Source organism: Anopheles darlingi, chromosome 3 (genome assembly GCF_943734745.1).
Source record: "Anopheles darlingi chromosome 3, idAnoDarlMG_H_01, whole genome shotgun sequence".
Lineage (NCBI taxonomy): Eukaryota > Metazoa > Arthropoda > Insecta > Diptera > Culicidae > Anopheles > Anopheles darlingi.
Window position 1 is genome coordinate 37,232,887 of NC_064875.1, and position 25,552 is coordinate 37,258,438.

The 25,552-nt window shown below is 35.2% G+C and overlaps 6 protein-coding genes across 20 annotated transcripts in view; 3 read left to right on the forward strand and 3 right to left on the reverse strand.

Moving 5' to 3' along the window:
* Positions 1–120: 120 nt before the first annotated feature.
* LOC125957257 (zwei Ig domain protein zig-8-like) lies at positions 121–4,506 on the reverse strand. Of its 3 annotated transcripts, none has more exons than XM_049689829.1 (8): positions 4,373–4,506; positions 3,076–3,241; positions 2,561–2,895; positions 2,222–2,323; positions 2,014–2,122; positions 735–911; positions 538–651; positions 121–466 (listed from the first exon to the last, which is right to left on the reverse strand). In XM_049689829.1, exons 2-8 carry the CDS (start codon positions 3,182–3,184, stop codon positions 315–317), a joined length of 1,098 nt encoding a protein of 365 aa, XP_049545786.1. In that variant the 5' UTR covers positions 3,185–3,241; positions 4,373–4,506; the 3' UTR covers positions 121–314. The 3 variants fall into 3 exon arrangements, with proteins under 3 accessions (XP_049545786.1, XP_049545784.1, XP_049545785.1); XM_049689827.1 differs by having other exon boundaries at positions 4,429–4,505; XM_049689828.1 differs by having other exon boundaries at positions 4,322–4,499.
* A 1,251-nt stretch (positions 4,507–5,757) lies between these two features.
* LOC125955492 (uncharacterized) lies at positions 5,758–6,813 on the reverse strand (the record flags this gene model as incomplete). The annotated part of the gene is made up of 1 exon (XM_049686624.1): positions 5,758–6,813. A coding segment is annotated over one exon (855 nt), but the record flags the coding sequence as incomplete, so codon positions are not given.
* A 6,063-nt stretch (positions 6,814–12,876) lies between these two features.
* On the forward strand, positions 12,877–13,737 carry LOC125955493 (uncharacterized; the record flags this gene model as incomplete). The annotated part of the gene is made up of 3 exons (XM_049686625.1): positions 12,877–13,068; positions 13,172–13,291; positions 13,395–13,737. Coding segments are annotated over 3 exons (387 nt in total), but the record flags the coding sequence as incomplete, so codon positions are not given.
* Positions 13,738–14,636: 899 nt separating this feature from the next.
* Positions 14,637–16,348, reverse strand: LOC125957182 (tRNA (adenine(37)-N6)-methyltransferase). Of its 2 annotated transcripts, none has more exons than XM_049689688.1 (6): positions 16,225–16,348; positions 15,949–16,052; positions 15,756–15,882; positions 15,294–15,695; positions 14,962–15,225; positions 14,637–14,875 (listed from the first exon to the last, which is right to left on the reverse strand). In XM_049689688.1, the coding sequence occupies exons 2-6, from the start codon at positions 16,020–16,022 to the stop codon at positions 14,684–14,686; spliced, it is 1,059 nt and encodes a 352-aa protein (XP_049545645.1). In that variant the 5' UTR covers positions 16,023–16,052; positions 16,225–16,348; the 3' UTR covers positions 14,637–14,683. The 2 variants fall into 2 exon arrangements, with proteins under 2 accessions (XP_049545645.1, XP_049545646.1); XM_049689689.1 differs by having other exon boundaries at positions 15,949–16,055; positions 16,225–16,340.
* A 289-nt stretch (positions 16,349–16,637) lies between these two features.
* On the forward strand, positions 16,638–23,973 carry LOC125958250 (putative phosphatidate phosphatase). The gene is made up of 6 exons (XM_049691480.1): positions 16,638–17,306; positions 20,053–20,159; positions 20,247–20,291; positions 21,164–21,364; positions 22,288–22,467; positions 22,545–23,973. Exons 1-6 carry the CDS (start codon positions 17,102–17,104, stop codon positions 22,836–22,838), a joined length of 1,032 nt encoding a protein of 343 aa, XP_049547437.1. The 5' UTR covers positions 16,638–17,101; the 3' UTR covers positions 22,839–23,973.
* Positions 23,974–24,391: 418 nt separating this feature from the next.
* The window catches only part of LOC125957259 (hillarin), a 14,877-nt gene continuing 13,716 nt past the window's right edge, over positions 24,392–25,552 (forward strand). For 3 of the 12 annotated variants that reach the window (XM_049689831.1, XM_049689843.1, XM_049689841.1), the window contains exon 1: positions 24,432–24,597. The gene's annotated coding sequence lies outside the window, so the exon portion shown is untranslated. Of the gene's footprint in view, positions 24,598–24,655; positions 24,675–24,694; positions 25,102–25,316 lie in introns of those variants that run through there. The other 9 variants (XM_049689837.1, XM_049689833.1, XM_049689835.1 and 6 more) reach the window with 8 other exon arrangements.

Genomic DNA, 25,552 nt, shown 5'->3' on the forward strand with positions numbered 1-25,552 from the left:
CGCAAAATGTGAGCAAATTATCCATTCCATAACATGTTACTACCAGAAGAACTTTGCGAAGAGCAGTTATTTATAAAAACAAAACATTTTATTCAAGTACTAATATCACTATCATCTCGAGCTTGTACCGTATTATGTATCGTTTTAGTTTACCTTTACAACGTTTAAACATTTCAAGGAAACAATTAACTTTTCTCCCAACAATTTATATGTCATGAGCAGTTGAAAAAGAATTCCCATCGATTATTTTTCCGTTCTCCCTTTGAAAAGTAATCTGTGCTAAATTGTAGAATTATTTATACTGTTGATCCATTTCATAGAAACATTTGGCTGACAGAAGCCCTCGCGTTAGTTCGTAATAAAACATATAAAATAATGACTTCAAAGTACAAAAACCATTTACAAATTTTGTGAAATGCCTCCGATGAATTGCGGTCTTCATGGTACATAGCGGCTGGATTATCACCTAATTATACGATAAGAGCAATATTTTTAAATTATCTGTAACTCTGTAGAAAATCTTCCAATAGCTCTTACCGTTGAATATATGTACAACGACACTGGCTGGGTGAGAATAACTTGGAACACAAGTATAATTTCCCGAATGTTCAGTGCTAGCTTGATTAATTGTGAGTTCTGAAAACAGAAAATCTACCGAATTTATAAAGTTAGAAAGAATACACTTAGTTTTGATTTGATTGATGTGATAAAAAAAATATTTTCAAGCAGCTTACCAGCTTCTGTAGAAACATTTATCCCTCGATGTAAGTCATAATTTATCATGCGATTATTATGATACCAGAAGATGAACGCAGCGGCTTCTGTGGCTTGCACTATTCGGCAGACGAGCTTAAGCGTAGAATCTGGTGTAAGATACTTTACTCTCGGTCCTACGATTTCTGCTTTCGGTTCTAGTAAATCAAATTATATAATGTTGGGTCATTAAGGTAAATATAAACCAGTGTTATTTTGATTGTCCTGCTTCTATTTCAAGATAATTCTATTCGAATCGTATTTTCAGGCATCAGCCATTGACAGATTAACATATTTTATTTAATTCATTAAGGGGGGGCTTTGGTTATTTCGGGTTCAAAAAAGCCTTAGTTTTGACGATTTTTAGTGCAGAACCCATTCAACTTAATTTTTACAAGTGAATGTCATATTAAACAACAACTTTTCAAGAATATTTGGTTCTATTTTGGGGAAGATTTGATCAAAACTACGTTCATGGCATCCAATCGAGAAAGGCAATTTTGCAAAAATGTACTTTTTGCGGTGCCCATCGTAGCTACGTGCTGGGTCATCTGAAACATACAAATGGGTATTTTTTTGTTAGATTATAAGTTTATCCAGGTAGCCCCGTTGAGTTTTTGTTAAATTTCCTATTTTTCGATTTTTGGCAGATTTTTAAATTTGAAAAAGTGTTACTTTTTACGATGTTGCCTCAAAAAACGAGTTTTATATAATTAAAAGAATTATCAATAAAAAAGTATCAACAATTTTAACAAAAACTCGACGGGGCTACCTGGCAAATAGTGTACAGATTATTTGTTCAAAATTTCAAATCGATCGGTACAGTAGTTTTTATGCTACGATGGGCACCGACTTTGAAAACGCAGGTTTTGGGAAACGCGATTCAAAGTTTCGAGATGCTCTGAGCCTTGTATGAAACTCTGTTTTTCAAAAATCAATATCTTTGTCAGTTTTACTTCGATTGATCCCAAAACTTTACACAATACTCTTGAAAGGATAAGCATTCATATAAAATTATAAAAAGTAAATGCGAAGAATTAAAATAAAATACCGAAGCCCCCCCTTAATTCATGACCAATTAGAGGTCTATAGTTCAATCTCTCTTGTTCTCTCTTGTTAAATTTTATGAATGAAACAATTTAATTAATTAATACCATTTTTATAACAATATAATACAATAAGTGATTTATACAATTTTCACCTAATTATATATCTATGAGACTTGAATATTAGAACCGAATTATCGATCTTTTTACTCACCAACCACTTTCAGTTCCATGAATAAAGACGTCGGTGGATGTGTCGATACTTGACATTCATAAAGGCCCGCGTCACGATCTTGTACAAATTTTATTTGTAGCGTCCAGTCCTAAAGATATTATTAAGTATGGAGAAGGTTATACTTCCCTTACTCAAAACAAGATTCTATGTTTGTGATATTGATAATAATAAACTTCAGAGTGCGTACCTCGGAATTTTGCAAGTGGGTGGCACTGTATCTGTCGTCGCTGCTGTACGTAGTTAGTCCAACAGTGAGCAAATGATAGTCCTTTCTTCTTATCCATGATACCTTCAAAACAGTTTATAAATAAATACATTTGTTCATGTTACCATCCTCTCTTCTTCTTCTTTATTCAGACATTTGGAAGCATATAATTCTTCATAATAAATTAAAGTTGTTTAGTTTTTTGGTAGATAAGCATTGTAAATGTAACAAACTAATTATTCAATAATAGAATAACGAGCCACCAAACAGTCACAGTAGTTAAGTTAATGGTAAGCGTTGATTACAAATAAATACACTTACCACACACTCACCGATGTGATGAATTTGGCATGGAATGTGAGCGGTGCTTCCGATCTGTGCAGTTACGAGCGTAAAATTTTTGGTACCAAACTCCATCGGAGTTTCGAAGTACTTTAGGAGCTCTTCACTATCACTGTTCAAATGAAAATAGTGTGATTCCGCAGTAACTGGACTTTGGTGATTGTTATATCTGTCTTTGCTATAATCGTACATCTCAAAAGACTTTGCTGGCGATGTGGATCTTTTATCTGAGCTCTTATCTGGTGTATGTGGTGAAAGTAGGAAGAATGCAGTCCTTAAAATCATGTCACTTTTATCCAAGGGTGACACAATTCCTGAAGGAACATAATGGTTTAAATGTTAAAATAGAATTAATGTTTCAAAAAAAAATTTAATAATTAGAGTATAACTTTGCAACTTCTATGACTCTTCAACTACAAGTTCAATGTTTAATGACAAAAGATTGTAAAACGCATACACATTCAGTTTAACTATTAGTGAGAGAAAATGCTTACCAGTGTTGGACAACGGACAAACTTGTAAAAAGTACACTAAAGTTACACACGCCTTAAATAGGCGGTTTGAAATGATCGGTTTGCCCAAAAGATAAATAGCGTTTATCATATTTTGAGTTTTTCAGTATCACGCAAACGTTCGCTGTTCATTTATACTGTAAACAATCTGTATTTAAAAAAGAATGTTTTTTTAGCGTTGTGCACTTATAACTTAATAACGGTATAAACAATTGACACGAAATCTTGTATACATGGGTTTCTGAAGCAGGGATTCCGGATTATATCTCACGATGTCCTTTTACCAGAATGCACACTACTGTTCCCCCCCAACAAAACCCACCTCACCACTGAACCTTTATACAAAAAAGTTATGAAGAGGAATTAATAAAAGTTTACACCATTACGTCTATGGTTGGTTTACGTCTGGAGATGATCTCGAATTTCTTAATAAAAGTGCATTTCAACATGAAATTACATGCAATTGTGTATGCATTTATTTCTAACGAAGAAATGTTTGAAGAACCGCCTGGCCGCAATCCCACGTTAAAGCCAGCAATACAGATTCCTGACAATAACAAATGATCAATTTGAACTATGTATTCAAATCAATCAATTATCAATTTGAACCATATATTTCAAAACGGTCAAAATGTACTAGAAGACACGATAAGGTGATTTTGCGAAATGCCAATGCACTAGCATATAAATCATATTGGCTCAGAATAAAATCAAAGCACTTGATTGGGAGTTGCTACCCCAACCACTATATTCACATGACTTGCTGTCTTCCGATTATCATTTGTTTTCATCGATGGTACACGTATTAGTTGAGCGGGATTGCGAGTAATCTTTAAAATATGAACAATTGAAATGGATGTATATCCCGAAAGATGAGACAAATTTGTAGCTATCGATGTTCAGAGCTTTGTATAAAATCTTGTGAGCTAATTAATTTAATTCACCCACTTCATACACTTCAATTACGCAAGCAGCTACGAGAGGGTATATGAAAGGATTAATCGAAGTCACATACATCAAGTTCCATTTTAGGAGGATCAAACTTATTTTTCACCCGCTATGACACAAGCAAATTGATTGAAACCAAAAATGCCTTGCTTGGAACAGAGAAGTCTTATATCTATAATATTATAACATTCCGTTGTTTTGAGAATTTCGAATAATTGGACTAGGGTCGATTGTTCCTCCGACCAGCTGTTCATAACTGGTAAATCACTTATTCTACAACCTTTCTTATACTTTACAGCATTATCTCATTAGTTCTACATAAAACTACTACATCGTTTCATATTGGTTGGTTTGATATTTGCACACACAATTCAGCAATACAAATACCATATTGGACTGATATTCCGATTTTCTTGTACTTTGTGCACTTGTAACACTCTGTTGTGTGTAACAGCTACTACGGGTATCATATAACTGATGCGAATCGCAAACTCACCCACTGGAAGCTGTCATCATCGACCCTCTCAATGCCATAGAATCGCAACGCATAGTTAATAATACTCTCTCATGCGCATGCTTCTCTGAGTCCCGATATTGTTTGTGTAATTGCTGGAGACTGTAAAAAGTGTGAAACATCTGAAAATTAAGAATACTATACACAATCACAGTCAATCTCTGCAACAATGAGATGATAACACTCAAATAAATTATGAGCATGCAGTAAACACACTCAAAAACAACTATGGAGAGACGATGTCAGATACTTCAGATATTTGCTTATTGCGGTTTGCAACCTTAAGTTGTGGAGATAATTTCAATTCTTCTTAAATATTTCTGTTGTAAGAAAAACCTCGCGTGTTCTACATATTTCAACAAAGTACACTTCTCCCAGGAATATGATAAGTTACATTATTTTTAAAATAATTTACTAACAATCTCGATTTTGCTAGAGAATAGAATTCCCACAATGAAATAATTCTATTATTATTTTAATTATTCCGCGCAATTTGATTAATACAAGTTTTGACAAACGAGTAAACAAATTTAATATTTTCTGTTACATACAATCAGAATAACTGATACGCAAGCCAAAATTTTTATCTCAGGCATTACAATATAATTCAAATTAGTTAGCACTTTCTGTTTTTTGTAGCTTATACTTATGCTACTGTAGCAAATACTTATTTGAGGTCCGAAGCTTTTTTAGATGGCCTTGAATTTAAATAAAATGATACTTTTGAGCAAATGAATTGTTTTTTATCTTTATTTTATATGGAAACTATTTTAGAACATCCACAGTAACTAATTTAATTATCCCAAAAGCAAAACACCAATCATTTCCTGGCAGACGATTTTCTACGAAATGTAAAGGCGAATATGTGTTACTAAATGTTACATTAACAACATTCTGTCACACATCAAATAACGAAACAGGTTTATTCAAATAAACATAACTTTCATGCCAGCTTTACAAGTTTTTCTTCTGTGTAATCTTGTTTACTTTTTCTTTCGAAGGTTCTTGACCGACACAATGTCAATATTGGAGTTGCATAGGACCATATTAGACCCACAACAACGAAAACTTATAATTGAAATATCCAATTAAGCTTTATTCTTTCTGTATGGTAAAAGCACTTGAGTTTAGCTTTTCAATTAAATACAATTACAATTAAAGTCAAATGATGAACTCATCACACACTCATGTTTTATGCTTCACGTTATTATTTAAAGAACTTTTAAGGAGTATTTATATGTTACTTTTTCGAATTAAATAACTACATGATATTAGTGTGTCAAATGAGGTTGAATTACGTCAATTCGTTATACATTGTCAATGACGAATAACATAAAGAATGATTTCCTATGTTTGTAAATTTATCATTGCCTATAACAGTTTCTTCACATCGCCATCGAAGGTTACAAAGACGGTACATTATCATCTTGCTCTGTATTATTGCTTTGTTGCACGTTAGAGTTGCTAATTTCTACACCCGTTTGGTTATTATTTTCTTCTTGTGATGCTTCAGGCCCTCTTATTAGCTTATCTTTGATCGTAAGCTGATCAGTGGCCTCCTGATTACCTTGATTAACAGAATTGGGAATAATTCCTTTTATTTCTATAAGGTTATCTTGAATGACTGGTAAATCAGTCACTGTGATTGGAGCATTTGAATCGTGTGCTTCTGCCGTTGCACTGAGATTCTCATTCCCGAATATGGGGTTTGTTGTTTGGAGAGGAGAAACTACAGGATAAAAAAAGGTTGGAGGATAAGGGATCATTGCGGATGCTTCCATAGGCTCATTAGGTTTTGATGGTAATGGATGTATAGGTATGATATAGTGTTCTAACGGTATGTTTGTGCTACTTTCGCTATGCGTAGTAGGGATAGTAGTCGGGACCGTCGTTCCGACATTAGCTTCCTCTTGAGCAGTTTCACTAGCTCCATAGTATCCGAAGGTTAGGAATGATCTTAGTCTTCGTAGGTGCGCGAAAAAACCACTCTCACTTTGTCCGGAGGATGAAGTTGTTGGCGACAAAGGTGCTGTGTCTATTTCATTCTCTGAATATGGATCCTTTCCCAGACTTATCCGTTTTGCTGGTTGATAGCTCATCACGTAGTCTTTGATGAGCTCCAAACCATCGGGAGTAGATGCATATTCTTTAATTGCTTTTATGGTTTCTCCTGCAGTCGCCGTACCAAGCAAAGCTTTTACGTCTTCAAACGGTGGAAGATGTTCAAAGTCTGTCACACCCAAAAGCTTTGCCAGTCGTTTTAGTTCATTCTCTTCCGCAGGGGTAAGATTTAATTTTGCCATGTATTCAGATTTCGATACCGATTCATTCTCCATAACACGAGTCGGGATTTTCAATTCAGTTTTCGTTTCAGTTGGTCGTTCAACGACCGGTGTTAACTGTGGTTTCTGCTTATCAGGCCAGCCGATATTGGAGGGATTATAATATTCTGGTTGCATCCGAACTCCAGTGTGCGGAATCACCGGAATATATGAGCTAGGCATGCTTCCCTTGAGCCCATGGTGATTTGGGATGAGAATGATGGAATATGGTGAATATGGTTGAGGCAGTTGTGTCGCATGTCCGTAAAGCATATGTATGGGGGGCTTTGCAGGATCTCCATACACCGGTAGCACTCGAGTTTGTGTTTCCATCACAGGTTCTTCTGCATGACCGAATAACGAAGACAGAAGGCTGCGTTTGCTTCTCTTTGGAAACAATTCGTTATATCGCTTTGCTGGTATAACTCCTTGCAGGAAACAAAACGTGCAAAGCAAAGCGAATACCTGAAACAACAAAACAACAGGACAACATGATATTACAAATCAAGGGTTTTTTCTCGACACAATATTTCATATGAATTTAATATGTATTAAAAATTGCTAGCAAAGGTTTAAGAAAGTTTTTAACAATGTAAATTTACATCTGAATTAATGCACTATATAACATATGACGTAATTTGAAATTCATGATTAATGAACCATGTAATGTAATACATCTAAATTTCACGTTAACATAGTACTCACGTTAAACATGGTACTTCAATGGAATATGTATTATCATTGAAATGACATTTTATTTATTGATGAACCACATGCAGAATGAATGCAGGACCATGCACCGCAAAAGATAAACTAATAAATAGTTTGTAAATGTTCCAAGTTCTCCCACAGGTCTCTTCGGGAAATCAACATCGTAATAAAAGACTCCCTCCATACTTTTTGGGTGTACTTACTTTACTTGAAGACATTCTCTGTTTTGATTACGACTTCGCACACGGAATCTTAACTTATAGCGTGATCTTTTTATGAGGATTAAATATTCACTTCACTTTTACACAATGATTTATATGTGAATCATTTTTCCTTCAGGAGAAAGTTAATCTTGACAAACAGTTTTCAGTCTTCACAACACGCACAAGCATTAGAGCTGATGGGCAAAACGATTCCTGCGCACTTTTTCTTCAAACGACCATTTCGGTGAGAATGTAGACACAGCAATGAGACTCGCTTGCACATTGTCGTCTTACTTAGCGTTTGGATTGCAGGTAATTTACCAACAGGTAAATAAACCTTGACGCTCGAAACCTAGAATCATTAGCAATGTGCACAGAAAAGAGAAACTTATTTGAAATCGAAGGGACGAGTGAGAAAAAAGATGATACCCATATTCTCGGTAATAGTTTTAAGCATTTGTACGGTAATTACCATTTCGTATCTTAATGTATTTTTAAGATACTGGTTTTTGTAGCCGAAAAGGCACATTCCTTTTCTATTCATAATTTCTCGTCTTTCAATTTTCTCGGCGCCTTGGTAACGCAATGAAAGTATTATGGTTGGATCCAAACCATATTGAATGGTCGCTAGAAGAATGAAATGAAGAAAAAATAGCCTTAATAGCCTATACATGCAGAAAACAATTCCATTCCAAAGGTTTACGTAGGTGCGCGGTGAATAGCCATCCTAACTGTATAAAAGAATTGAAAATAGAATCTGATGTAAGATCGCACATGAACGAAAAATATCAATTTGTTTTGTATAAATTTAAGGAGTATTACAATTATAAATTCAGCTTATGCTATAACATTTTACTTTATATTATTATATCATTATTATATTATTATATTATTTATGAGAGAAAAGAGGATTTCTTTATAGGATTTGTTTCTTTTTATTTATTTGTACAATTATAATTCATCCATTTATTATCGATTACCGCACGATCATCATTTCAATAGACGGTTTCTAACGAATGCATCAAGAAAGGAGACAAAATTTGAATAGTGGTAAAAAAACTGAGACAAACAATTTTGAGAGTTTTGTAAATTACATATGGTAGGTAATTTAATCAGTTTACTTGCAAAAAAATTGTGAATCGCGAAGTGGCAGCAATGATGGACCGATGGGCCTATCTCATCGTGGATTTTACTTCCTGCACGAAGTAAGTAAGCCGCGGAGTGAAGATCATTTCACACAGCAAGTCCACCAAGAAGGTGCTGCTGTGACTGACAATTAGTCGTTCTGGTTTGGCTCCGGACTGGCCGTGAACGGGGAAATTTATAATAAAAAGTGCCTGCCGGAGGTTGCGCCGTTCATCAAGGAACACAACAACAACAAAGTCGCGAGGATCTGGCCGGATCTGGTACTCGAAGCGATCGTTAGTTGAGATGAAGTGGCTATCGATGTGGTACCCAAATAGATGAACGCGCCCAACGACCCCTAGCTGCATCCCATTGAATAAATCTGGGCAAACCTGAATCGTAGCATCTATTACAAAAATGTTGTGGTAAAAATAAACCGTTTTTGCCAAAAATGTTTGTGATAGACTGAAATTTGAATAGTGATGCTGGACTTGATCGAAAAAGCACAAAAATAATTGAAAAAAAAATGCGCACAAACTTCATTTCGACCGCCATGTCAAAAATTCCGGCTAACTAACAAAAGGCTCCCCGGAATTGCGCAGAACGTTTATGCTAATAAAGTGATAAAATTATCTTCTATGTGTAATTTACAGAACTCAATTATCTATCTTAACTCTATTTAATAACCATTCAAAATGTGTCTCTTTTTTAATGGATACGTTAAGTGAAGTACCGTATTTAGGCTCCTTAAAAATTACATGCATTACGTTTCGGTAATTATATCTTGCATCAAATATTAATGTTAGTGACTCACGTTATGCGCCAAAACGACGTTACATAACAAATCAACTGAAATGAACTCTACATGCAATCGAAATCCTTCATCTTGAAAATAAAATATGGAACTGTTCTTCTAAAACATATTCAAAAATATTGGAATAAATGATTGATTGTTTGAAACGGAACAAAAAAGAAACTAGAGATAAATAATAAGGATGCAATTAGCTAAACGAATTGCCAAACAATTGCCGCACTCCATTCATTAAGTTATCTAATTTAATTTAAAATGCTTTCAATAACATCACCTTCCGCCTCGTGGCAGTGTCATCAATAAAGGAGACAATGTGATAGTAGCTCAAATTAATTATTTTTTATCACAACAATGCTTCTAACTTTTCTCGTTATGTTGTACAAGATGTATTAAAAAAGATACCCAGCTGTATTACAAATGAATAAATGAATAAAGACAGCTCAAAACTCATGCGTATAAGTAATGAAAAATCTCTTCTATTTATTCGATTACAACTTATACCTTGCATATTCTACAACAAATAAGCAGCATTTCTGCTGCAAATTTCAATATGATAGCGAGTGATACTATCAAGAATGTAGAAATGTTTTTAACCCTAGCTACGTAAGTTATACATGTGAATGTTATTGACTTAGACGATAGTGAAATTATATACGACTAAATTGAGTCATAAATGGACTTCAACCTCCAATTCTTATCGATGACGCTACCAAGCTTCTTTTTTCGTATTTAGTCATCCGTTACAGATCGATAGAATGGGACTCCCCATGAATACATACTAACATTCCTATGGTTACACTACCTGATAGCCTCATGTTTACTCTATTGCACGCAATTCTGAGAACATAATTGAACTCAATAAATGAATGTCTCGGTGAATACAGTTTTATTGACGATATCAGTTTGTCGCTATATGCCATAGTCATATCTCCAACCGTATGGCTAATTTCACGATTCTTGCGTCGCATAAATGTACTGACATATGAATATAGTTTTAAAAGGTAAATCAATGCTTCAGTGGTAATTTAATCGATTTTAGGTTGATTCATTCATATTTGTTTACTATTTCAAAGGAAACTATTTTTGATACATTATCATACATATGATGCATTCGAATCAAAACTGGGTTAAAGGTTAAACACATCGTCACTATCTAACAATTACTATTTCTTAAAACTCTCTATAATATGTTTGTGAAACATATGAATGAAATAATTATTTAAAAAATAAGTCTGGAGATTATTTGATTTCTAATTCAAATCCAATGTCTAATATATGTTTGAACTCAACCAATGTTCGAAATTGAACAGTGCTGCGTCAGAGACGATTATTGAAATTGCTGCTTAACAAGGAAGGGTTAATGTTGAACTCAGCCGCTACCACCAGCTCATTTGATTTTGGATTACACAAAGATGCGGTTTATTTCTTGAACAGTAGACAATTTGCTAATGGTGGATTAAGTCAAATCGTTCATCCTGCGCATGTGACAGTAAAAACATAGAAATCCTTCCTGTAGATGAGTGGGCGATGAAAGGTATCTTATCTGCACCCGTTGAATACCTATTTCATTTGATGATAAGCTACTTTTTTTTCTAATAATGTCGCTCGACTTTCGAATTATATAAGGGAGGATAGTCAGAACACGCTCGTCAGTCGAATTTACTCGGTCAAACCAACTCAACTCATTGGAAAGTCAAACGAGTGCGGTCAGTTTCGCTTATAGTGTCTTCGATTTGCCCTATGCTAGTGAAAAGCCGACGATACAGTGTAATATTAAATATTTACCAACGGTGGTGTCAGTTGGGGGAATTTAAAAGGCGGTGGCAGTGCTAGCTGCTTGTGCTGCAAGAAATGGATAAAATAACAAGGATTGTGAGTTTTCTTTAAAATTGCATGAATTCAACCTGATCTTTAAATCGCTTGTTTTTCATGTAAAATGGACATTGTGCGTGTTACGAAAGATTACAGAACGCAAAACACTAATGAGAATTGGTGGGACACACTTCCCAAATTTTAATTTCACTATAAATATTCTGCGGCTTCGATTAATTTCATTCTGAGAATGTTTGAGTCCACGGAACATGATGCGAGTTAAGGTGGATTTGTGCCATTTTCTTTTCTTCAGTGATGAATGTTTGAAATGTAAATGTAACATGAATTGCGCAACAATCATTATACGAACAATCCAAAAGTTTTTGAACACATTTTCTCACTTCCTCTTCCTTTGTTGAAATTAGGTAGATTTTGCAATTAAGCACATAAAATTTATCTTTGAAATTGTAACATTTAATTTACTTTACTATAATTTAGTGTTTGGTCATATGTTTTGCCCATTCGTGCCATTCTATCGATTCCGCGACGACCCGTTTAGCAATCGTACATTTTTATGAGTGATTCATTTGAAAATAAACCAGTTAATCGAAATCATCAGGTCCACATAATTGTAAGGCATAACACACTATCCGAGATAACATTTTGGCCGGAAGCGGCTAATCGTCAAAGAGCCGCGCGTAGACTACACACGTGCTTCTTCCACACACTGGATACACGGAAGTAAGCTTTGATATCAAATAAAACGTAATATGTATCAGTGCTCAGTGAGCACTTTTATAAAAAGCACAACCATCACACACTTTCACAATGATGATTCGCAAAGTAAATAGCAGATATGTCTGTGTGGGCATCAGATATGATTGGTGAATATTACTGACACCAATTCAATTGATTAATACGACTCGCTATAAGACAAGCAAAGTATGGAATATACGTTGATTTATGATTTTAAGGTTGAGAAGTATTCAAAAGAAAAGAATCAACAACGTGAACAGTTTGTCAACGCAATAGAAACTCGTCGTATTTTTTTCTGCCTTAATTCTCGTTAATAGGTATATATCGTTGGATATATTATAGAGAGTTATCTATATATAAAGTACATGTTACATCTAAATCAAAAGCTCATTGACAAACATATATTACTTACAGATATTTTGGTGGTCAATAGCAGTTACAATGGCTATCGTGATGGGGAAAACTGATGAGAATCCTTTAAAAAACCTGTTCGACGCCTCAAGTGTGTGGACGCCACTTATCAATAGGATGGGCCGATTCGCACCATACCAGAGTAACAGTGACCATATCGACTACGCAGAATTTGACCAGGAAGAGATTGATGATGGTCGTCGTTTAGTTGCAAAACGGTCTCATGCTCGTCAAGCTGTTTGCGATACACTTCTCAATATGGTATATGTAGGAAACGGAACTGATGGATTTGAATATCGTCCTAACCATTATGTCACCGAAACATGCCTAGGTCCAAATCAATACAACAGTTATCAAAACAAGGTAAGCAAAATCATGTACCGCCCCACTTTTTTAAAAAAATATACCAACCAATCAATGCTTTAGATCATTTAATGTTATCTATTCAACGAATCAATGGTTTCAGTGCACCGAAACTGGATTATCCTGCACTCAAATACGTCAAAAGATATATATCACACGGCGTAAGAATACAGGATCCGACAGCAAGGCAGCCAATTGTTGGGAACACGTTGCTCTCAAAGAGGTATAGATAACAACGAAAACCTCTTAAGGGATTTGAGATTAATACAACATTTCTATGTATTACTGAATCCCAAAAAATACATTTAATAATTCACCTCTTTCAGATCGATGCGGGTTGTGAATGCATGTGGCCCAAAGAGCACATTGGGGACAAATATTCCTACCGATTGGGAAAATAATAAAATTTAGTTCAAACGTAACATCGGAATAATGCAATCCTAGACTACCAGCAGAGTGTAAGCAGTTTGAAAATATAATTTAAATTGCATTTTTAATCATGTCATTTTTAACGACAAAAGTAGTTTGCTGTACATACAAAGTGTTCTGAAAACCAATATTTTATAATCGAAGACCACCCTAGCTGCTTCTAAATTCAACAATATTTATTTGAAGCCTCATAGATGCTATTTGGAAATAAATTATACAAAACCTGAAGCAAAAATCCGATATAGTTTTGTTTATCCTTTCATTGGGTGAATGGTATGCGCTTCACTGCACCAAAATAACACGTATGTTTAACTGGTACCTTTAACATAAGTCACAAATAAAAAATTTAGCAGAGTTTTCATAAGAACAAACCTTTTGAGGCTACTGTGTACGTTCACAAATCCATATAACGGTTATGATCGTTCCGAATGATGGTCCTATGCACTTTAAATTTATTAACATAATTCCCTGAAGAAGCCGAATGAACGATTCCGTGAATATCAACGCACAACTTCTGTTGTTGCAACCAGTTGATTCACAAGATAGATATTTCTGATAGAATTGAAAATAAAAAATGTTGCAAGATTTACACTGAAAGTTAATAATAATAAGTCTGTATCAAATCCGATTCCCAAAAGAAAATGTGACTCTATGGTTGGCAAGATCAGCAGATCTGTTCAAATATTAGCAGGGGACAATCGCGGAAAGAATGTCAATTCAGTATTCAGTGATATCGTGCTCAATGATTTGGGAGTATCACAGATCCGAGATACTAGCAAAATTCTCTGCAGGAAAATCTAGAAGTTGGGTATGCGGTACCCATCGACATTTGGCGAACTTCGATCGATTAAATTGTTGATCCTTTGTGAGAGTAAAGAGAGCGAGAGCTAAACTACTAAATACTGATATTAATTCATAAAAAAGATAGTTAAAGTTGATAAGTAGACATCCCTAGGAAAGATAAACAAATAAGAACGGTCAAGATGTTAAAGCAATGCTTAAATTTAGATAAGAACTATATACCAAATGTTCGCATCATCTGTTCAAAATTGTTCGGATTGAAGGACCTTCACAGATTTGATCATAGACCATACATAGATGGCCGTGCATTAAATGTTCTTAAACAGAAGGATCGATTGGTATTCAATTTTCGTATATTTTCTTTAGTGTAAGATGTATCGTTATCCTACAAGGTACTGAGAGCCGTTTCTGTGTCGACGTCATTACGTATTTGAAGCACCGTTACAGTTGCTTTTTTATCATCAAACTTACATGTAACTGTTAGATCGCCCAGCCCAAACGTGTATGTTTGGGAACCATATTTTGTTCGCAGATAGACGGACCGCGGATCTGCCTTTAGGACATCTACAATGGAAGCCTGCAAAATTAACAAACGTCTTTGAAAATGCCTTGGCGAGTGCCTTGAAAATATTCAACAAATCATGAATCATTCACTTCAAGTACCTGTGTAATTCCAAGCGCTTGTATTCGAGTGGCCGCTAGTGGACAGAATTCTACATTTAGATTAGAAGATTGCAGCACCCAGCTTGGGATAGATACATTGGCAATTGGTGCCAAACGTGAAGTGGACGGAACGCTACCTAACACGCTGGTCTCTTCACCGTCAGGGGCCTCTCTAGAATTATTAAACTCTAGTTCCACTTGCCTGACCGGAATATCATACTGCGGTATATAAGGTTTAATATCCAAAACGGGAGTTCCATTCACCTATAATCAAGCCGAGTCAAGTTATACAAAATTTCCTACGACAATTTTTGCATTTGTTCGCTAGTTACCATATCTGTTCCGTAAAAATACACCTTCGAATCTTCAATTCTATCCAGCTGTACCAGAGATAATCCAATCGGACAAGGGCGATGGGGCGATCTTGTACTGAATACGCCAACTCGTTCACCACCGAGTCTTGGAGGGGCTACTTTAGCTTTCGTGTGATTCGGGTGCCGATGGAAGTAGTAGATGATCCAAATGTGCGAAAAGTTTTCTAAACCCTCTAACGAATGCTCGGGGTTGTTAAATATCTTGGGTGACAATTCGATACGGCTTTCAACGGTGGATGCTAAAACAGCTTGGCGGGGTACGGCACGTTTTTCACTAAAAACTGTTCTTATAACTCCTATCGGTTTAAAGTGTACGTCATCGTTATCGCAAGTAACCGCGTTTTCGGTGTCGGAAAAAGACTGGAATAAAATTGAATTATACAGTTCACATATTTTGAGAAATCCGTTTTAGATGCATACCGTATTCTTCTCGATTTCGCCTATCGTCTCGATTCGCTCACAGTCCTTAGAGGAAAACTCATTTAGTAACTTCAACGCGTATTGATGCTCTTTCGAAAATATGTGTTGCAAATTTTTGACTTGTTGCCTGAAAGAATTTGATAAAGATTAAAGCATTTCTTCCTGTACTTGAAATGATCGTTCGTTTGATTACCTTAAATTTTTAATTTCACTTCTAGCTACCGTAAGTTGTGTCCTTAAATGCTCTAGTTCTGTAACTCCGTTCATGTTTTTTGTGAATTTTGTTCACAAAAATACCTGCTTTGATCCCGAATCAAATTATTTGTTTAAAAAACATGAATGAACATTTTTGATAACTGGAGAATTTCAATTTTAACGAAACGGAATCCGGAAAATGAGATTTTCTCATTTTTTACTAGCTTAGCCATATTAAAGTGTGTAGCTTCATTTTGTAAAACTAACTCTTTACCTGGTTGTACGGTCAGAAGGAATACTTTTCCGAGTAGAACGGCGTTGGCACTTGCAAATGATTTGGATTTGTTCTAATATTGCACGAAAAAGACCGAAAAAATAAAAAAAAATTACGTTTCTTCGGCGATTTCTGAGCTCGGAACGGGATTTCTACTTTAGCCAAAACAACTGTTTTCAGGGTTGTAGCCCATATTACAGTGGATGAATCAGTGTTTTGATGAAATATTTGCTTTTGATGCTTAAAATGCTCATATTTTACCGACCATCGCTGTACAACTTGCTTGCAAGCGTCAAATACTCGTACTAAGCTACATTGTCGCGTTGAAGTCGAGCTGAATGTGAAGTGCGCTTGAGCTTGTGGTGAATAATAATAATTTTTGACTCAGTATTTTCCGGATTGCTTTTTCGATATTTCCGTATAAATTAATCATCCTCGAACGTCCAGTGTGCTTTTCCTGGCAGGAAAGCGTGAATTGTCCGCGATCTTTTCGCTCCTCGAAGATAAGCTGTCGCTGAGAATGTGGACTGGCCCTGAGCAACCAAAGTGGCGTTTTTTCATTATCAGCTGATGGCAAGCGTTGAAGGTGCGAAGTAAAAAAAACCAAGGTGTGAAGTAAAAAATCAATTTCTCAAGAAATTATCAATAAAAAGTGTTAGTGAAAACAAACGGAATTCCTAGAGTTCCGTTGATGGTTTCTTCGCGATTGGGATTGCGTGACCTTGAGTGTGGTATAATTAAATTTGATTGGATTTGGAGTTTTGGATTGGATAGAAAGTCTACTAATTTAAAAGTACTATGGTTTAATAAGTGGACAGTTTTTGAGTTTGCTTGAGAAATCAGTGAAATCTGTGATAAGTTTTGCGGCAATCCATAAATGAATGAAGAGACGCCGACCGAGCAAACACCTTTGAAAAGATCTACGTTTCCCGAGGAAACAAGAATTTCCTTCCAAAACAGTACATTTTTTCCATCGACCGGAGGGCATCCACGACTTATTAGATTCCACAACTCAACAACAATGGATAACACTAAAACAGTGCTTCTCAAAGTTGGTTTTGATTTTTTCATCTTATGTTGTGGTAAGTTTTTCCGCCTGATTATTCTTTAGTTAGCCGTGATAGCCAATCACATAAAAATTATTAGCCTATGATAAGCTGAAACCTAAAAGCCAAATCTTCTTTTACTGAGCCTTCCTATTCTTGGCTAATAAAGGCAGGTAACGTCGGCTCTTAACGGTAGTCACATGTTTATTAAAATTATGAACAAAAGATGCATAACCGTATAAAAAAATATAACTATCGTTTGCTTGCTTATCGGGTCGCTATCATAATCATTGCAAATGCACCGGATGCTTTTATTTGCTTTACGGAAAAATTTCACGGTGAATTACCTCAAACATACTTGATGGTATGTACTTTTTTTGCAAACGATACAGCAGGCAATACGGTTCTTCGCTCACTTATCTTATCAATCTTACCTGAATGTCTGATAAGTCTTGTATGCTGCAGATCGTTGCAGTAAAATGAGTCATTGGCAGCTACTTTTCTACATTACTTTGTACCTGGTATTGTATATAAATTTTATACAACCAAGCCAGTTCTAACACACTCGTTGGGTTTCATAATAGATTGGCAATATAATAAATATATAATAAAATATATGCCTTATTTATATTATTTCCGATTGGATTACAAAAACAAACGTCATTGTCTTAAGATAATTCATTCATTCTGCTTATCATCCTAGGACGACCGGATGTTTGATTTCATTGTTTTTCGCCAGTGTTGAAGGGAAAACTGTCGTATATGTGATCAGCAGTTTAAAACCAGCCGAGATAACCCTCAGTTAACCAACTCACAGCGACCACTTTTCTTAATAGCCATCGCACTTGGTGGTGATATTGATGTAGCATAGAGCTGCCGCTAAAATTGTCTCGGATGTATATTTTGTTGCGCAAGGAAATATCGAAGCGAGTTCCCAGATGGTCTTTAATCTAAGTGAGCTCGGATGTCCCTCATGCGTAACAGCCGAACCACATGTTGTGTTCTGATACCATAGTGTTATTTTCACTTGTGGTTTTTTGGCAGTTTCCCAAGGCCTTTAACCGCATGTCAAAGGGTGATCCTCTGATCAATAAAATGCCGCACTGTCTCTTAGTTCGATTGGTTAAGTGTTTCGAATGCTAGAGTTAGTGTAAGAACCCCAATTATCAAATAACAATGCTCTGTTACTTGTAATTTTCATGATTTTCGAGCTCCAACCAACCAAACCGTGTCTGTAATTGATTCACTATTAACTGCCTTCCATTTTCCATTTATTCGTCGTCAACAACCATGCAACAGCATATAATTTTATTTGCTGATGCACTGATATTTTATATACAATGTACTGTTTCTTGATTACATGCAAATTACATCCCGTACCAAATACATATTTGCGCCTGATATGGAACAAAATCATCTATGCTGTTTTTTGCACTTCGCTTACTTAAATCTCTGCTACAACTAGCACCAATATCTTCAGATTTTAACATTTACATTAACGGGGGCTATGGTTAATTCAGGTCGAATAAAGGTTCATTTTTTAAATTTTTTTGTGTGCAGAAACCATTGAATTTAATTTTTTCAAGTGAATATCATATTAAACGTCAACTTTTCAAGAATATTTGGTTCTATTTTAGAAAAGATTTAAAAATACGTATTCTAACAAGAACGGCAAGTCTGTAAAAATGTACTTTTTGCGGTGCTCATCATAGCTTTCGGCTGGATCATTGGAAATATACAAATCCCAGCCCAGTCCAGCCCAGTCTAGTTTTTGTTAAATGTTCAATTTTTCGATTTTTGGTAGATTTTTGAAGTTGGAAAAGTGACGCTATTTACAATTTAGCCTTAAAAACGATTTTTAAATCATTTAAAAAAAAGTGTTTACAATTTTTACAAAAACTCGACGGGGCTACCTGGCAAATAATATAAAGTGTAGTCAAATAGGTGTTCAAAATTTCAATTCGATCGGTCCGGTAGTTTTTATGCTACGATGGACACCAACTTAAATACGTAGGTTTTGGGAAACGTGGTTCAAAGTAGCGAGATGCTTTGAGCTATGTATGAAGTGCGGATTTTCAAAAGTCAATATCCTTGTCAGTTTTGCTTGCAATTTCACCCAACACTCATAAAGGAATAAGCATACAAGGAAAAATGTAAAAAATAAATGTTAATAAAAAAAATCAAATACCATAGTACCCCATAACATCATCACTATTTCCATGTTCTTAAACAAATGTTTCCATTCTTAATTTTTTTCTCCTGTACGGGCGGAAGTAAACTAACTTATTAAATTTGCAACGGTTTAGGTAAATCGAAATCGAAAAAATTAAGTGTAACTAAATTGCCTGTAAATGAATTAAAGATAATGTTAATAAATATTCTAATTTTGTTACTTTGAATGTTAATAAATATCAAAAATAAAAACATATTTATTATACTAATTTTCTTACGTTATTTGAGCTGTTTATATTGCAAATATTTTCGAAATTTTGATTTTTGATATTGCCTATTCATTGTGAATTAAATAGAATATTTATGTTAACGTGACAAATCAGAGCTAAATATGTTTATCAGTTTATTTAAAATGCGTCTGCAAGGAAAACACATCACAACATCAAGCTCAAAGGTTTGACTTAATAGGTCCCAGCATCCGTTGAAAATGATGATAAATTTTTGCGCTAAGAAATATTTTCATGAGAATTTTTATTAGTTGAAATGTAATGCGTTGTGTCGAAATAAATCAGCGATTTAAAAGTCGAGCCCTTCTTGTTTCTCTTTCTAGTTGGATTCCCGATTCTTATCTTTTTCGTCGTTGGTGATCCATTCAAGCGAGGATTCTTCTGTGATGATGAATCATTGAAGCATCCATTTCATGATTCTACTATAACAGTAAATATCTTTTCAAATTTTGTTTAATGGTTTAATTTCTAACTTTTATTATTAACACCTTGCATGCTATTTTTACGTACTTTGCAGAACTGGATGCTGTATATCATCGGCCTTGCGCTTCCAGTGATAGTGGTAAGATACTCAAAAACAACAAAACGGTTTGCATTTTGATTTATTAACACCGAATCACCGCCGTATTTTAAGAAACTGCAGTTGGTGAAAAGAATATCTTTTTGAAAACACCGCATTTCAACTGTTCTTAACAAAATATGCAGCAATTTAGTCACGGTACTGAGAATCATTATCAGATGCAGGCTTCGTCATTCGTCATGGTCGAAATTAAGCCAATCTTAACTCATACTAGGAAGAGTAGCCCAAGGTAGACAACTCGTTTACGTTGCTGAATTGTCTTTGCATCGCCTTGCTATGCTGCAAGGGAAGAAGTTTAACGCGTTGATAAGTTGATTTAGTTCCACGATGAATCCCACTCTCTAAATCGACGGAAACGATTTGTTTACTGTTCTCTTTCACATAGCACTAAACTCGTTGCTGCTTTGTGTTTCAATATCATGTTGTGTACTATCCAGCGAATATATGCGTTTGATATATTCCGTCTGCACGAACTAAATATGTTTATAATATTTGTATTGTGATGAAAACCGAACTATGGTCTTCATCATATTTATTGCTTTGAGTATTTGACCGGTACAATATCACAAAGCAGCGTAGGGTATGTAGAGTACGGAGTATGAAGAGATTGAAGCGGCAATCTAATTTATTTAACGAGCGTAGAACAACATTGTGTTGGGAGCGTGCCCTCCACACACACCCTTCATATCATATCAACTACAAAGTGCTTAGTTATTAGACTATATGGCGCCACGGCGTTCAGCAAAACAGAAAGCCAACAGCAGGTGGCGTGCACTCGTTTTGTCTCTTTCATCCTTTCAAAAATTCAAACAAGCAATATTACTTTGCATGATAATTTACGTTTTTCGAAACAGATTCTCATCACAGAATTGCTCCGTAATAGAGCGAAACACTCGGAAACACAACCATTAAAAGTTTTCAACACCGACATTCCGTTCTGGGTAGTGCAGGCTTACAAATCAATAGGAATGTTTGGCTTTGGAGCTGCTGTAAGTCAACTTCTTACTGATGTTGGCAAATACACCATCGGACGATTACGGCCCCATTTCTTCGATGTAAGTATAAATTATGTTTCATATGTAATCAATAGTGTTTTTTATGATAGCCCATTGTCTCGCCGCACGATTGATCCATTGCTTACGTAAGAACTTTTTAACAGTTTACTCTTACTTAAGATATAATTATTTCTTTAATTGTACACTCACTTTTTACATTTTTCATAAATGCCTGCCATATCCTTTTGAGAGTTTTCAAGATATCAACATTTAAGATTTCAGTTTTCATTTTCAAATCAATCGTTGCAAAACTAACAAAGATATTGATTTTGAAAAAATCGCTCTCCAGGTTCAATCATGAATCGCCACCAACTCGCTATTTTGAAGCGGTTTCCTACCTTTTCCTTTGTCTTTCATTTTTTATTTGCCAGGTAGCCTTGTCAATTTTTCATAAAAATGGTTGATTCTTTAAAAAATCTTACATCTTTTGAAGCAAAATCGTAAAAGCATCACTTTTTCAACGTTCTGACGTTGCTATCAAAAATCAAAAAAATTAAAAATTTACATTAACTCCTACCTGGATTATAATCTAACTGAAGAATATTGATTTGTATATTTCCGACGATCCAGCAGAAAGCTATGATGGGCTTCGATGACGGTACATTTTTTCAGACTCGCCTTTCTAGATTGTTCAAGAAGAGATTCCTATAGGATGCCATGAATGTAGTTTTAGTATCTTCGACAAACTACAACCAAATAGTTTTAAAAATCTTCAGTTTAGTATGAAATTTAGGTAAAAAATTAAGTTGAACGGTTTCTTCACAAATTCTCCTCAAAAATTGACCTTTTTTAACCCCGAATTAACCTTATCCCCCTCAGTGTAACGCATTTGAACCCTTTATCTTGAAATATCTAAAAGAGTATCCTAATGAGAACAGTCTTCAGTACCAACATAACACGACATTTTTTTAAATTATTTCTAGGTCTGCCGACCAATGATGCCCGATAAAACTACTTGTACTGATGCTATCAATCAAGGACGATACATAACTGACTTTGTGTGTACAAGCGAAAAATCTTCCACTCGCATGCTGAAGGAAATGCGACTGTCATTCCCAAGTGGACATTCCAGTTTCTCGATGTATACCCTCGTGTTTTGCGCGGTATGTGGGATGGCATTGCTTGCTTCATGAAATCTAGGTTTAATGTGATATACTGCTTTACTCCTTTCTCGACACAGATTTTCCTGCAATCACGAATGAATTGGCGAGGATCGAAACTATTGAAACATTTCTTCCAGTTTTTGTTGATTTTGTTAGCCTGGTACACATGTCTTAGTCGTATTTCAGACTACAAACATCACTGGTCTGATGTACTAGCTGGAGGTGTATTGGGTGCAACGGTAGCGATTGTAGTTTCGAACTTCTGCACGGACCTGTTTGCTGTAACTCGGAAACGCAGCATTATGTCCCTTCCACAAACACGTTACGAGCTAAGCGCAAATCATGCTGCTCCCGTAAATGGTAGTCAGTAAACAGATTACGGAACCGAAACCTTAAGCTACCCTTAAACCGAAATTCATATCCTCAAAAAATGCAACATGTTACATGTTTACAACATGTATCCTGTGAATCACAAACGGGCTCTAACAAATATCTAATGGTATGTAGTAAAAGTTATTAAGTAGAAGAATTAAGAAATACATGTAGGTACGAGATAATTTATTTTATTAAATACTAAGCATTGGCAATAGTGTAGACGAAGTGATTAGTTAAATTTAAAACGAGTTTAAAAAAGACAAGTTTATCTCTATACGTGTTTGTTATTAAATGAGCTGATCATCTGAAGTTCCAATGTCTATTTGAATCATGTTGAAGCTGTTTTGATTTTTTTAACAAACTACTCTATCGTATCTTTTCTACGTTGCCCTCTTCTGTAAGAAAATGCTATAACAGGTATACTATAAGATAATTTTTTCCATAAATAATAAGTTATTTTATATAAGAAACTATACACAACAATCATTGCAATGACTTCATAATGCCGAAAGCATTTCAGCGATCTTCTTATAATACCACAATTTTCCAGTAGCAGATATCATATTTATTTGCCTTAGTCTGTCTTTAGTAATTGCTAACCGCAAAATTAAAAAAAAAACTACAAATTGACAGTATCATAAAGAATTAAAGCAATGGATTCAGGAGTGCCAAATTTTAGCAATAAAACCAAAATGTAATGGAAAAAATAATAGCGAAAAATTGCGTAGTTTTTCAAATGAGATGACTGCAGACAATTTCGTGTACTCAACAGACATTTCGAAAGTTTGTGATCCAGCACCTACGCCATAATGCAGTTCGTGAGGCCAATGGATAACTTAAAGAAGATATGTTAGAATGAGGAATGATTAAGTTTTAAGACCTCAACCAACCTTAACAAGGGATTGGATACGTTTTCGAATTGTTGCTACCATGTTTTTGGGTAAATCGCGCGGCATACGTTTTTCAGCGCTTCATAGAAATTATTCATTATTTAATTCAATATTTGTACCCTAATAGCTCCAATGTTCAGTGAGGCTCTGGACAGAATCGTAATCACTTTAATTCGACTTGAACAATATAATACATGCGTTTTCTTCGCCCCATGTTTTGGATCATCGTTTTTTTTATCTTCCAGAGTTATTATTAACATTGATTTCTCCAAATTTTTGCCAAACACAACCAATTGCTGCTAACCAACCATGCTCCATGAATCTGTTTAATTTTCCAGAACAAACAAACAACAGAATTTGGTATAGATTTCTTTTATTGAGCTGAATAGATGTAAATTTTAATGATTGATGAAATGTTGGTTTAATAATTTAGAACCGCAAAAATAACGGGCGATAAAGGAATCTCGCGTATGCCCTTTCTTCCTTCTTTTCAGCATTTTTTCATGAAAGTATGAGCAGGCTTGCTGAAAACTAGAGCCCTTCTGAAATGGCATATCTATCAAACCGGTTAAAACCGATTCTTTTGTGCTCATGATTTGTTCCGTCTCATACTGACGATTGTGATCATTATTTCATATTACGGCGGTCGAAACGTGTTCCAAATATGTTTGAACAGTGTACACCACAAGTTTTATAAGAACGAAAGACTTGCTGTCACATTAAGCGACGAACTGAAGCAATTTGCGGTCTGTTTTTGACGAACCATCGCGCTGTTTATCGCTTACCATATTAAACTACCACTTTAAAAATATTAATTCATTTCCAAGAAGCATATTTCAAAAATACAGTTATGGCAACAATTCAGGTATCAATTCTGCTACATCAAAAGTTACTGGATTGTTATGCAAATTTTGTAGATTTGCGCTTCAAACTCCAATTTTTGTAGAATTGTTAGTGTGCGTATTATGTGTTGTGTTTGTTTGTTTGTATGTGATGGTTTGGAGTTGAATGAAACAGCCACCGTATTTCAATTTGACCATTGTTTGATTGTTTGCCCGGAATCTTGCGTGACTCAAGTCACTGCCACGAAGAAGACATCCAGAAAAGCTACATTGATTGAAAAATTAATCAAATACTTTAGTTTTCCATAGAATATTGAAACCTTATAATGCAGTCCATTGTGAAAAATAGAAGTGTTATTATATTCGGGTGTGCGACGCAATCCTCGATCGTTTTAATTTAGTGTACGCCTAGATCGATCGGTCACCCGCATTACATCATCGATGGTGGATTACTCTGTCTTGAGAAGCATAGTTTCTCAATGCGTTCATCAATAAGTGAAACTCGGTGTGTTTATTGCTATCACAAGGTGATCAGGGTTCGCTTGAGGATGCCAAAGACGGTGTGCAGAAAGTTGAGTTGTGGATCTAGTGACTTTCGATTATTCCTTTCTAATAATTATTCACCAATTGCACTAATGTCCTCTCTTTGTTTTGGAAGTTTTATCTCACTTTCCCTTATTTCTTACGATATATTGTAACTAATTGTACCACACTTGGGAATGCCAACTCAAGGGACTACCGTTGTATATGTGTTTAGATTTCAGTACGTATTCGTTTAATGACGAGACATACCTCTGTAAACACACATACCAGTGTATCGGAGAAAGGTCTACTTTAGGGAAAAGGGTTAACTGTTGGGAATATTTGCTGTCTAAGCAACTGTTTTTCATACCCATGCTCAAGCTCATACACAGTTTCCAGAAGAAACGACTGGATGTCTTAACATAGACGAACTTTGTAACTTCTGTCCTTTGACAA